The sequence below is a fragment of the Lathyrus oleraceus genome, chromosome 6 (assembly GCF_024323335.1).
Source record: "Lathyrus oleraceus cultivar Zhongwan6 chromosome 6, CAAS_Psat_ZW6_1.0, whole genome shotgun sequence".
Lineage (NCBI taxonomy): Eukaryota > Viridiplantae > Streptophyta > Magnoliopsida > Fabales > Fabaceae > Lathyrus > Lathyrus oleraceus.
Window position 1 is genome coordinate 114,776,961 of NC_066584.1, and position 15,579 is coordinate 114,792,539.

Sequence of the window (15,579 nt, forward strand, 5' to 3'; positions counted from 1 at the left end):
CGATAACCGCCTTGGTAAGATCAACCTATTATAGGTTGGCTTCTATGTTCGCAACCAGAGGTGAAAGATGGAGTGCGGTGTTAATGTCCGGGAAAGTATTCAGTGAGTGTTGCATGAAGGTCATGAAAGAGGAGAGCATCAAAGCTAGCACACACGCTGTAACAGTCTTTGACCGTCATAGGCAAAATTTCAGCGTCCAGGAAACAATGGACCACAACGAGGGGAGACCAAATTTAGCCTACGCTGTTAGACTAAACAGAAGTTGGTGCGATTGTGGAAAATTCCAGGCCTTCCGCATACCTTTCTCCCATGTCATTGCAGCATGCGCTTATACTCGTCAAGATGCTTACAACCATTTATCTGATGTGTACAAGGCCGACACCGTCATCAATGTATATAATCAAAGCTTCTCGGTACTACCAATGGAGGATTACTGGCCTCCATATGAAGGTGATACTGTTTGGCACAATGACGAGATACGTAGAAAGGAAAAAGGAAGGCCAAACAGCACACGTATCAGAACAGAGATGGATTCCACAGATAAAATGATAAGATTATGTAGTATCTGTCGTCAACCAGGACACAACAAGAACAACTGTCCCAATCGAGGAGCATCATCTAGGTCTTAAGCTTTTTGTAACATTGTATTTCTGTAACCTTCAATCATTATATATCATTAAGTTTTTGTTACAACGAGGTTCACAACAAACATCAGTACAAAATAAGCTATCTGAAAACAGAAATATTTCTAACTGATTACAACAATCAAATTGATGTCGTCTCGACCGAACATCATTTCCCTAGCATCCTTATCAGTCTTCATTCGCACCCAACCAAAGATACTGTCAAGTCTCTCAATACTTCTAATTTTTTTCCCTTCTGGTATTTTCCCATCTAACCAACGAACCAGCTCTCGCTTCAGTTGATCGAACGTAGTGATGTTCCAGAACAACATCAACATTTGAGGTTCGTCTCTCGCATAAATCACCTTACCGTATCGGCGACGAACACTAAACATGATTGCCAAATGATTGTATGAGATGTGGAACATTTACTCACACAACGCATCTATTTAAAACACAAAAATTGCATTTTAAGAGGAGTCTCCAATTGAATTGGCGCCTCCTCTTAAACCCTACACAGGGGCGCCAATTGGATTGGCTATGGCACCTGCCCTACTCAATCCAATTGGCTAGGGCACCTGCCCTAGCCAATCCAATTGGCGCCTCCATTCAATTTTTAAGAGAAGTCTCCAATTCAATTGACGACTCCTCCTAAAAGTGGGGTAGTTTGAGATTATTTTTGAAATCAGAGGTATTTTGAGAATTTTCTTAAAAAAGTGGGTTATTTTTGTAAAAAATTCTTAATATTAAATACATACTTTTATAAATATTATTGTTACTTATATTTTTATTTTAGAGAGAATATTTTTTGGCTAACTCATTTTAACGTGGTGCGGATTGGATAAATTCATAAACATGATTTTAAATAATATAAAACATTGTATTGCATAATTGCAAAAGGGCCTATTGGTGTTGTATTTCGTGATGTCATTTTCTTATGGTTGTTCCAACATTCTTCTTTGCAGTGGGATCCAGCATTCAATTTGTGTTTACTTTCTTGTTTCTTGCTCTTTTACAATCTTTCAAAATCCAAAGTTTCATGTATATACTATTTACAAAAAAAAAAAACAAAAAAAAAAAAATCAAACCCACTTCCCAATATCTTCTTCAAACTTGTTTGAGTCCCGAGTACTTTTTGGTTTTTAAGAATTGAAGTGAGATGTCTATTTTTTATGTATTAGTTTATTAGTTAGAATTGTTTACATATGTTAAAAGTGAATAAGTTGAAAGTCAATTAAAGTATATTATAAAACACAAGTTTTTAATCCTTCTTGCCACTAAAATTTCTCATACTTTTAAAAGTGCACTAGGCATTATAAAAAATATAATTGTGTTCAAGTAGTCAATAAATTGAAATATAATAATTTTTAATTACAGTGTTGAACACTTTATTTACGTTGAATCTTTTTTATAATATATATATATATATATATATATATATATATATATATATATATATATGTTATTTCTATATCATTTCCTACACTAATATTTACTAAAAAAATATTAAAATTTTGTTTTAAATAAAACATATTTTTAATAAATATTTTTTTAAAAAATTAATTTTATAATAAAAATATAATATTTTTTATTAATCACAAAAATATAGATTATTAACCACATATTTTCTAGATATCTTATTAACCAACTTCATTATTTTATTAACCAATAAAAATATAATATTAATCAAGTTCCAATATTAATTTATAAGTTCTGATATTAATTTATAATAATTAAAAATTAATCTCAGAACTTTTAGTATTATGTGTTTTATTAATTAATTAAATAGTGAAGTCGGTTAATAAATTCTCAAGAGAAAAATATGTGGTTAATAAAATATATTTATGTAATTAATACAATAATAAAATTGGTTAATAAGAAATATTATATTTTTATTATAAAACTATATTTTTAAAATTATTTTTTTATTTAAAATAAATATTTAATAGTATTTTATTAAAAAAATATTATTTTCCGTATAAATACGGTTATTAGTATCTGGTGTAAGTATTAGCGTAAGAAATTGGAGGTAGGAATAATATATGGAATAATATATATATATATATATATATATATATATATATATATATATATATATATATATATATATATATATAAAATTAAAAAGATATAAATCTTATAAGTGTTTCATACAATATTTGGACAATTTTTTGGTTTTGTTCCGGACACAACATGAATCTTTTGGTTAACATTTCTCTCTTAAATCTATCTCATTGTAAATACAATTATTTTTTGGTTGATTTTTTGGAGTTCTCTTTATTATTTAACTAGTAAAGGACCCGTGCGTTCGCACGGGTCGCGCAAGTGCAATAATATATTTAAAAAAAATTAAATATAATATATTATATATATATATATATATATATATATATATATATATATATATATATATATATATATATATATATATATATATATATATATATATATATATATATATATATATATATATATATATATATATATATATATATGTGGTTGGATCAACGTACACAAATTTATTGCATAAGAGTTTTTTTTAATGTAATGGATGTTAAATAATCAATAAATGGGTTCAAAAAATTTCCACAAATAACTTTTTCCAGTTTGGGACATAATAAAGTAAAACATTATTAATTTATAGTAATATAATTTGCTTAATTTTTTTGTATACTATATTAAAGAAATAATAAAAAAATATAATACAAAAATATTTTTATAATTTATTGGTATATTGATATATAATAAACATTCCATTGTTAATGTTATGAATAAACATTGCATTTATCATTGAGATTTTGGATATAAGAAATAAAAATATATTTATTTAGTAATGGATGAAATTTTCCAATCTGTTACTAATTTGAGGTATAAAAGCGCAAATATTAACCTTCATAATAAATGATTATTTAACCAAAATACATAAACCATGTAAAAGAAATACCAGAACCTCATTTGTTTTAAAATATAGTAATGAATACTACCACATGTTGAAATTAATTGCAATTGATACAGTAAGGTTTAATGCAACAAAAGATATTGAAACAAAAGGTTCACAATTTTAGTTAAAATTGTGAGAAATAAGTCCAGCAACAAAAATGATTTAACTTCGTACAATTCTTTGGTCCTTAAAAAACTGGGTTTATCCAAAACCTGCCCACAACCTTTTATGAAGTGATGATTCATTACCCTGTAAAAAACAATTACATCCATATAAAAAAATGTTAAAACATAATGTATATTTTATACAACTCATTCAATAAAATTCTAATAATAAACAACGACATTTGTTGATATAATATAACTAATGAAAAACTTACGTTCTATAAGTTTTCAAAAACTTCTTTGAACACGACGTTTGTTGTAGAATTCAATGGATAGTTATCCTTGTCATGGATTAATATCTTAAGCCCTTTTTTGCTTTTGACCCTTGATATTGCAACATATAGTTGACCATGACTAAATACACTTCTAGGCAAATACAATCCAACATAATCCAATGACTGACCTTGAGATTTGTTAATTGTCATAGCATAACATATAGTTATGGGAAATTGCCTTCTAGTCATTTTGAATGGCCACGGAGATTGTGTTGGAGTCATATCCATTCTTGGAATATAGATAACCCCTCCAATATTCTTTCCAGATATAATATTTGCCTCGATAACGTGGTTTGCCAATCTTGTAACTATAAGCCTTGTTCCATTGCAGAGACCTTCAGGTTGATCAACGTTGGCTATACCACGACCGTCATTTAGTATGTTTGGCGAAAGTTCTGATAGTGGTATCCTCAAAGCTGTTGAGTCATTGCCGCGTCTTTTATCAAATGTACCGTTTTCTTTTAGAGCAGTTTTCAACCTCTTAGATTTTTTGTCATCAATAACACTCTTTCTATAAATTCTGGCTTTTGCAGCATTCTTCCTCCTCAAAATAGTTTTAAAATGTAATTCTTCATCTACCATTTTGAATATTTTCTATTATAGTACTCACTCAGGCTCTATAATTCAAAATGATCATACTTGATCATACATCTGAAAAAATTACACATATATAACAGATATTATATATCTTCATCATTATAAATAAAACAAAAGATATATAATTTTATAGTGAATAAAAATATCAAATGTTCACCTGATAAAAAACATAACTTACATTGCCATGGCTTTATTTGAATAAAGTTTTCTTACAGCTTTTGCTCATTCAACATGATAAGTTCATTTCTTGAATTTGGAACAATACTTGAAATGCTAATATATAATATATAAGGTACATGTTAAGAATGGATCATTTCCATTATATATATATATATATATATATATATATATATATATATATATATATATATATATATATATATATATATATATATATATATATATATATATATATATATATATATATATATATATATATATATATATATATATATATATATATATTTGGTACGAAAATTCGTCTGTTCCCTCCAAAATAATTGGCAATTACGTAACATGTGGATATGTGTAATATAGAGAAATGAAAAGTTTTTCATCAGCCTATGTATTAATATAGCCGTAAAACCTAAAGGGATTTCATTAGAGCATGTTTATCTATAGTTTTCCCAAGTTCCTACACATTTACCGATGTTGCTGTGTCAGAAGCATTTGGATATTTGAGATTTTCCAACGTTCTCTCATTTGCAATGTCCATAAAGAAACACACGCTCCTACAATTTAAGTGGTTCATATTTATTGTTAAAAAAATTCAATTTGTCATTTAAAGAAAATCACCAACAATAAATATATATTTTTTAAATTAAGCCTACATTAGTCCAAAAAAAATTCATCAGCCTGTTTTGAGTGAAACACCAAAACCAAATGAAAGATCAAAATTAAAATTCACATAAGTAACTCTTATTTAAATCCACAAAATAGATACATAACTAATTTTAAAATAAATGAAAATAAAAAATCACCAAAGATGAAACATAAAATTCAAAACATAAAAGCGAAAAAACATTATACAAAATCACCAAAATCGATAATGCAAAATCGAAATAGATAGAAATCGAAATAAATCTAAATCCAGAACACAATAATTAGAACTTAACCGAAATAGATGAAATCAAAAGTCAAAATAAAAAATCTTCAAAATCAACAAAGTTGAAATATATGGAATCAAAATCAGGAACATTATAACTTGCCATTGTCACCATGCTCACTTTAAATTGAAATTTTAAATTGAGATAGAGGAAAAATAATGGGTTAGAACCAAAATTCGGGGATGGAAATAGTGTAAATAAAGAAGGAAAAAGAATTGAATAAAATTGATTTGGTTATTTGAGATGGATTTTGGAGTAAAATAGAGAATGCACAATATTTATGAAAATGGATTTTCTGGATTTGTTTAAGAAGATATAGAGAATGCATAGTATTTATGAAAATAGTTTTTTTTGGATAAATCAATAATGATTTGTTTGTTTCCCGTTATTCAAACAGAATTGGCATAACTGTGAAGGGAAGAAAGTCGAGAAACTAAATTGAGTTGACTCAAAGCACCCATGAGAATAGAATGAGACCTTAAATCAAATAGAAATATTGTAATGTTACATAAATTATATTTGTAAAAAATATATATCTTCTAAAAAAGGAAGGTATTCATGTACGAACAAAATAATTGGAATTGAAAAGGAAGAAATTCCTATAATCTTAATCAATAGAAACTAAAAGCAACACGTTAATCAAAATTCATTCGCAAATATATATATATATATATATATATATATATATATATATATATATATATATATATATATATATATATATATATATATATATATAATTGATTTGGTTATTTGAGATGGATTTTGGAGTAAAATAGAGAATGCACAATATTTATGAAAATGGATTTTCTGGATTTGTTTAAGAAGATATAGAGAATGCATAGTATTTATGAAAATAGTTTTTTTTTGGATAAATCAATAATGATTTGTTTGTTTCCCGTTATTCAAACAGAATTGGCATAACTGTGAAGGGAAGAAAGTCGAGAAACTAAATTGAGTTGACTCAAAGCACCCATGAGAATAGAATGAGACCTTAAATCAAATAGAAATATTGTAATGTTACATAAATTATATTTGTAAAAAATATATATCTTCTAAAAAAGGAAGGTATTCATGTACGAACAAAATAATTGGAATTGAAAAGGAAGAAATTCCTATAATCTTAATCAATAGAAACTAAAAGCAACACGTTAATCAAAATTCATTCGCAAATATATATATATATATATATATATATATATATATAATTGATTTGGTTATTTGAGATGGATTTTGGAGTAAAATAGAGAATGCACAATATTTATGAAAATGGATTTTCTGGATTTGTTTAAGAAGATATAGAGAATGCATAGTATTTATGAAAATAGTTTTTTTTTGGATAAATCAATAATGATTTGTTTGTTTCCCGTTATTCAAACAGAATTGGCATAACTGTGAAGGGAAGAAAGTCGAGAAACTAAATTGAGTTGACTCAAAGCACCCATGAGAATAGAATGAGACCTTAAATCAAATAGAAATATTGTAATGTTACATAAATTATATTTGTAAAAATATATATCTTCTAAAAAAGGAAGGTATTCATGTACGAACAAAATAATTGGAATTGAAAAGGAAGAAATTCCTATAATCTTAATCATATATATATATATATATATATATATATATATATATATATATATATATATATATATATATATATATATATATATATATATATATATATATATATATATATATCATTTAATTTTCGACTTTGTAAAAAAGATGAGATTGATAGACAAAAAAAATAAAAAATCTTACCTTTTCTCCTTTGCAACTCTGACACACAAATGCGCTGATGGATGAACAAATCAACTGAAATTGAAATTGAAACGAAAGGATTGTAATCAACCTAAAATGATTTGTAAGCTATATACTATTCAATTTTTTATTTTGTAAAAGATGATGAGATAAGTGGATGAAGAAAATAAAACACATACATTTTCTCCTTTTGAATTTGAAACTCCGCCACACCAATGCATTGGCAGATGAAAATTGATTATTATGGGAGAATCAAGGAGATTTAGGGTTAATGGAAATAGTGAAATACATTGAAAGAGTAAAAGAAACCGTAAAAAATGTCTTTGGAAAGATGAAATTATGTTTATTGGTATTTGTAATTGAAAGGGAATAAACAATTGTGTTTATTGGGTTCATAATAATTAATATATTTTCCTTTAAAATAGAGATACAATGTAATAATTATTAACATTGGATTAACAAATACCAATAATGCAAAAAGACAATTAGAGACTTGAATAACCATGTTTTATTAATTCTAATTAGGTTATGACGTAAATTTGGTAGTAATTAACTTTTATATATTAAAAGTAGATTGTGACACACTATATATCTTGTATAAGGAGGTCGACACCCTTTAGTTTACAACTTATGCACATCCGTCACAAGCATGCAGTAATTATAATTACAATGTAAGCACAATTGAGACATGTGAACATGAAAATTTTAGTGCTTGACTTTTTTTTTGTTGGCAATCAGACCATTTGTTTTTCAAGTCAACCATAAAGTTACCTGTAAATTTCCTCTATAATGGATTCATAATCACTTGTGATGTTAATCAAATTGGTGGATGTTGTTGTGATGTGAAGTTGTTTAACATGAGACCATATTCATCACATTTATAAAAAAAAAACCTAAGTTAATGTTCGTAAGTTATGTGTTGGTTTGAACTCATGAATTATGCTCAAAGTTTGAATGTCTCCATCATCATTACTTCCACCATTTTCATGCACAAAATATTCAAAGACTTCATCTTAATTTTTGTTTGATTCACTGGCTTCTTTATTGTAAGGACCTATAACTTCAATGTATAGAGTCATCATATGCAACAATTCAAAGGGTTGATAGCATTGAAGAATTGAACTTGCTAAAAGAATAATATGTGACAACTCCCTGTGTTGTAGGATTGTTAGAATTTTTAAGGTTGTTGTGGTGTTATAATAAGCTCACAAAAGGGTGGTGAGAAGATTTGTATACTGTATTTTTAGAGGCAGCTGAATCTCCCTCGGAACCTCAGGATTGAGGTCTTTATAGTAATATTTTGGATCTGGATCTTAGACTCCAAGAAAGAAGTAGCATCGTTCACCACTCTTAAGAGCATGGGAAATTGGCAGTTACTCCCCTTATTACTCTAGAAAATGTGTCTTCATCTTCTTGACTTCCTTTCCCTACCGTTATGGGTTGAGACATGTCACTCCCCTCGTTTCTATAAGTGGTCGAGCATTTTAATCAAGGGCGTCTATTACAAATAATGGGTGTATGTTCCAATAAACTGATGACTAAGAAGGTGATATGGGTGATATATTGTATTGTGTGTCCATAGAAAACCTCTTACGCTGCCTCGGCTGGGCCTTTTGCAAACATACTAATGCGCAGTCCTTCAAGTAAGATGGCTTAAATAAGGTGAAGTGATTTAGCATAATCGCCTCCTCTCATTTGGATGAGTCCCTCAAGTATACCGGTGAGGAGAGGATAGCCTCCTTTAGGCAACATGCCAAGCTTTCCTCTTCAGGTTATGAGGATGAAGTTATCTTGGAAGCGAGCTCTATGGCAGAGAGGGCCAATATGACTACATTGGAAGATTTTCTTAGGCTTCATTTCTACCTACACATTCATGTTGTCCTTGTCTTGGGGGTTATAGTTCCTTTATCCCAATTTGAGGCGAAGGTTCTAAAGTTTATTAACGTCGCCCCGTTCCAAATTCCTCCCAATGGTTAGATCTTGATTCTGGCGTTTGGAATCATATGTTGATGGTTAGAGGCTCATCCCATTATTGAATTTCCTTCTCCTTTATGGAAACAAGACATGCATTAAATGAGGTTGGGTGACCTTAAGTGCCTTATTTGGAATAGAGTTATTCAAACCATATTCTAACCATGACAAGAATTAGAAAGACAAGTTCATGAGAGTTAGGGGGCAGGATTGAACCTCTGTGGTCACGATTAGGACATGTGACCCCCATGCTTTCATCTAGTCTAAACAAATAATCCAGTGGAGATCATTAGGTATGACTTTGAGTACCTCACGCATGATGAGATGGATATTTAAGCTTTTGAATGATTTCAAGGTCATGAGTTCCCGTACCATGTTCATCTTATACCAGGGGTGTAGCACCTCAAATTTGCACCTCCCATTTGTACATATATTTTCATGTTTAGGTCATTAACATTTGCATTGTTCATTGCATAGTCCATCAGTCATCAGGCAAGATTGGTCAAGAGATGATCAGGAGATCCAGTTGTGCAAGCAAGCAAGTGCATTTCCTATGTCATACACAGAGTTGTATCCCTCTTTGATAGAGCGGAACTTGATTACTCCCAGAGACCCGCCGGTTATACCTGTCAACCCTCGGTGGTGGTATAGGCCTGATCAGCATTGTGTGTATCATTCGGGTGCTCCTGGTCATGATGTGGAAAGCTGCTTTCAGCTGAAGAATAAGGTGCAGGACCTTATCAGATCAGGGATTCTGAGCTTCGAGGACTTAGGTCCCAGGGTTAATCAAGCTTGAAGATAACAAGTCTCGGGCTGGCGTTGACTTGTCTTCTGAGGTCTTCAACGAAAAGAGTTGTTCAAAAGCAGAAGCTGCTGATGCAAAGGATACTGACATTTGTCATCCCTGGTGGGATCTATCGCAATTGGGTCACTGTGGGCGTTCCTATAGTTGTTCATAAGTCAGAGTAATAATCACTTTGTTTAAAAACCCTTCTCCCATGCCAAAAGGAGAAGTGATGACATTGTTGGCAACATTTCAGCAATGATATTTTCATTCAAATAAAAGCATGTTAAAACATTTGTTTTTCCATTTGTTTTCCCTTTTTGCTTTTTGCATGAAATTGGTGATCACAAAAAACCCTAAAAACAAGAATAAAAGCAATCTTTTCATCTGCATAACGATTGTCTTGTTTGATTTCCAAAAAGCTTTCATACTCAAAATCATTATGCAGGTTGTTTCTTAAACCCATTGAACATAGTGATCCGACGTCATCTCCCAATTTTGAATTCCTTGTATTTGAAGCGGAAGAAGATGATGTTGAAGGGATTCCTGACGAGATTTCCCGACTTCTTGAGCAAGAAAAGAAGATCACTCAGCTGCATCTCAAGAATCAGCAGAACAGCCAACTGGGGCATTACAAAAAATTAAAAAAAAACAAAAGAGAAAAGAAAGAGGAGGGTGCAAAATCAAAAGAAAGAAAAAGAAAGAAAGAAACAAAAGAGAAATAGCACCCTCAAAGTCCCAAGTTGACTGATGCTGAATGGATTCAGAGTCGTTACGACCAACCGAATTTGACCGAAAGAAGAGATTAACTGCCATGTGTCATGGTCAGTCATATCAACAGAGAGTGAAGAAAGCATTCGATAAGAAGGTCAAGCCTCGTGTGTTCCGAGAATGTGACCTTGTGCTCAAGAAAGTCTTGTCTTTCGTGCCCGATTCCAGGGGCAAGTGAACCCCAAACTATGAAGGTCCATATGTTGTCAAGAGAGCCTTTTCAGGCGGTGCTTTGACACTTACAACAATGATGGAGAAGTTCACTCGTCCTGTGAATTCCAGATGCAGTCAAGAAATACTTCGCCTAAAACAAAAAAGAACAAAATAGCTCGCTAAGTCGAACACCCCAAAGGGCGACTTAGGCAAAAAGGAGCGTCTCGGTGGATTGAAAACCCGAAAGGGCGATCCAGGCAAAAGTTAGAGACATTGAAAAAAGAATTTGCATCCCGCTAGATTGAGCACCTCACACTGGGGCAATCTAGGCAAAAGTTAGGGATTTGGCAAGTAACTGCATCTTGACAAGACTGTGTTCTACATCTGTCATCCGCCAGGAATTCTCGATTCGTCGTCGACTGAAGCTCCGGATACATCGAAATTCAGAATGGTAGAGAAAAGGTCATTATGTTCAATGTAGCCCTCTTCCAATATATATCACCAATTTCAAACTTGTACAGATCTATGGAGTCTTGCCATTTGCAGACTACCATTCCATCACATCAATTTGAGCTTTTATCCAATTATTTGCACTCTTATTTGTTTCAATTCAACAAATGTTTTGCATGTTTTAATTGATAAAGTATCATTGTTTTCAAAATAAACAAGATTTTTCACAAAATTGTTCTTAAACAAAGTGAACATTCACAATGATGGAAGGATACTTAGGAGGTCCGCAGTGCTCTCCCAAGGGTGGTATGGTTACCAACAGGTAAGACATTTGTTCGTGTCTCGAGCATAACTGTATCTTTTTCCTGTAGAACCTTTTTATGGTTTCTCCTCAGCAAGGTTGCTCAGTGCAGTGTTGGTTGAAGTTGTTCATCTTCATGTCCCCGGCAGTGCAGCATTCTTCCTCCAAGTCTCTGTTAGCCCCTATTGTGGTGCATCCCCAGTAGGGTGCTGTTTGAGCCCTACCGTGGGGCATCCCCAACAAAGTTTGCTGTTGGAACACTTTTGTGGGCCAGTTCCCAAGCAGATTATTGAAGACTTCAACTTTCGTCTCTCCAGCAGAGCAGTCTTCTCCTCCCCCCGGCATGGGTGCTTGTCTTTGGAAGATTCGGTATTTGGTGGATTGACATCCCAGTAATCTGGCATTCCCTCAGATAGATTCCTCCGCGGAGTTGTTGGCATGATGAGCTTTATCAATGCCTATCTATCTTCATCAGAGATCTGGTTGCTTCTTGGTATCTTTGATCTCCAGCATGAGTTGTTGTTGTGGCGTGTTTGCCTGTATATTGAACTCTTTCATCCGGTTGTGATTGATGATCCCTCCGGAAGCCTATTGTGGCCTTCCTCCCCTGCAGGATGATGTTGTTCCCTGATGTCCCAGTCTCCAGCAGGTTTTCTTTGCTCTCTGGTGATTTTGGCTTTCCCTCTGGAAGAGTAGCACCGGATGGTTGATTCCTGGACCTATGTGTGTTAGACATGTCTGTTTGTCAGCATTCATCATACATTCCTCATGCATAATGCATACATGCATAATCATGACATTCAGATACTCATGTTGCATCTGTTGCCATGTATCTGTTGATGGTTGTCTCATGCTAATTGGTGATACAGATCTCCCCAGTAGATCCTCTCCTAGCAGATGTGGGTGTGTCTGATCTCTCCATATAGAGTCGACCCCTTAAGCAGAAAGTGTCTGTCATTTCCTTCTGCGCTCCCCACTGAGTTATATCCTCGTGGATGACGGTTGTTTCCGTTCCCTCCCTGCACACATAACGGGATGGGTTTTCCCTATTGAGTTCGTTCCTCATTAGGATGAGTCTTGATTCAGTATGCCTTTTTGGATCGATCCTAAATTGGCTTCCGTGTGACTGTTTGGTGGCTTCTACCTACGAACCGGTAGTTGTAAGTCCTACCTTTGCGGTTTTCTACCTACTAACCGGTAGTTATAAATCCCACTTTCATCCCCTAGCAGAGGTAACCTTTGTGGTTCATTCTGGTTGTTGGCGGATTTTGCGGTCTTCTACCTACTACCCGGTAGTTGTAAATCCTTTTTCTCACTCTGTCCCTCAGCAGATTGTTTGTTGGCTTCTACCTACGAACCGGTAGTTGTAAGTCCTATCTTTGTGGTTTTCTACCTACTAACCGGTAGATGTAATCCCCTCTTTGTGGTTATCATTATCACCTTTCGGATATTTGCTTTGATTAAGCAATCTTATCCCCAGCGGGTCTTCCCTTCCTTTTGGGTATTTGCTCCGAGTAAGCAGCTTTATCCCCAGCGGGTCCTCTTTCATTCACCGTTTGCTGGTAATGTTTGTGGTTTCCCCTTTTGATTGGTCATCTTTGCATACCTAGTCCTGGTATCCCGATGCCTTTCTTTTTCGGTCGATTTATCCATTTAACAACCTACAACCCGGTTATGGATAATCTTCCATGCGAGTATATTATCTACGTTTTGACGGCTATAGATAATATGTCTCATGCACTCCTTGGTCGAAGTCTTGTCCTTCCTAGTTGAGTAAGATTCGTATTCCTTGTGGAATCGAATGTCCATCCTTTAACAAGTTTGCTTTCGCTCTCTTCAGGATGTTGAGTGTTTTGGAACACAAACCAATTCACGATTTCGGTCGATTTATCCATTTAACAACCTACAACCCGGTTATGGATAATCTTCCATGCGAGTATATTATCTACGTTTTGACGGTTATAGATAATATGTCTCATGCACTCTTTGGTCGAAGTTTTGTCCTTCCCAGTCGAGTAAGATTCGTATTCCTTGTGGAATCGAATGTCCATCCTTTAACAAGATTGCTTTTTCTAGCCCTCTTCAGGATGATGAGTGTTTTGGAACACAAACCAATTCACGCTTTGGTCGGTCACCTGTTTCATGCCTACAATCCGGTATCCTTGGTGTTCCTTCCTGTCTGCTCCCTGTCGTGACCTTGATCCCCAGTGAGCCACCTCTCCGTTGGTTTCGATAAACACTGAGTTTTTCCTATGCGTCCGTTGACGTATAGTTTGAAGGTGAGAAAAACAAGAAAGGGGGGGTTTGAATTGTTTGAAAAATAAGCGCTTTTGCAAAATGAAATCACACAATGATTTTATACTGGTTCGCTTATAACACAAAGCTACTCCAGTCCACCCGGCCAAGGTGATTTCGCCTTCAACAAGGACTTAATCCACTAATCTTGAAAGATTACAAACAACCCCTAAGAGAAAAGAAAATCTCTTAGTCCTCTCAAGTCTACAGACTACAAAGAGTCACTTGAGGAAATCAAATAAAAATAGATACAAGATGTGTAATCTAGAGTGCTTCTAAGAAAGCAAATATTACAAACTTAAGAACAAATTTTTCACTTGATAAGCAAAAGCTTAGTGAAAATCTTTGAAGAACAGAGATGTTTTTCTTGAGCGTGATATGATTTCAGTATAGTTTTGGCTAGTGATTTCTTCGTGTATACTGAATGAGATTTCTTCTCTATTTATAGGAGTTGAAGTGGAGTTGAAGTAGCGTTGAATCTGTTGGATATTGAGATGTAATTACGCCATTCCATTAATAGCTTCTGCAGTAGACTTTTTCACTTAGAAGTGACTACTTACCACAATTAGTATCTTTTCTCTTGGAAGAGGAGATTAACGTCTCTTTCTAATTGAGGAAATCCATTTGCAGAACTTTAACTTGGCTTAAACGTTACTTCATCATGATTAACAATTCTGATTAGAGTCTTTGTGTATCTGGAGAAATTTGCTTCTGATGTTATTTCTTGAGAGTTCAGAAAGCGCTGATAACTTCAGAATTTACAGAAGGCATTTGTTCAGAGTCAGAGCTTCTAGACTTTACTTCATGTTCAGATGCTTCTGATACTTTGCAGTTTTGTCCAGAGTCAGAGTTTCTTGAAACGAGATTCCACTTTAGATGCTTCTGATACTTGAGATTTTGCATCTGATCTTGTTGTACATCTGATGACATCATCAGATTTATTTCTTCTTTCTTTAGAACCCTGCACACTTAGAAACTTTTCGTTAGGGTGCCATTTTTGGTTTCATCCTTTGTTATCATCAAAATCATGGAATCTATTGTAGAACTATTTTTGTTCTTACAATCTCCCCCTTTTTGATGATGACAAAACAAATAAAATTATCAGATGAAACATGAAAAATATTAGATCAGATAGACAAAAGCTCCCCCTGAGTTAGTACTAGGGAGTTCAGAAGTTCTTACCAGAGCTTTCCAAGCAATAAGATTTCTGAAAACTTTCTGCAATTTCTTAATTTAATGTTAGAATTATTTAATCAGAGCTATTATTTAATCAGAGCTATTTATATCAGAACTAATTCTAAAATTGTTGCAGAATGCTTAAGGTTTTTAGACATAGTTTTCATCAGAGCTATTTAATAATTTCTCCCCCTTTTTGGCATAATCAAAA

General features: G+C 32.8%; 1 protein-coding gene across 1 annotated transcript; it reads right to left on the reverse strand.

The window, feature by feature from the left end:
- Window positions 1-3,946: 3,946 nt before the first annotated feature.
- Window positions 3,947-4,585, reverse strand: LOC127094308 (uncharacterized). The gene has a single exon (XM_051033159.1). It carries the CDS (start codon window positions 4,583-4,585, stop codon window positions 3,947-3,949), a length of 639 nt encoding a protein of 212 aa, XP_050889116.1.
- Between the last annotated feature and the right edge of the window lie 10,994 nt (window positions 4,586-15,579).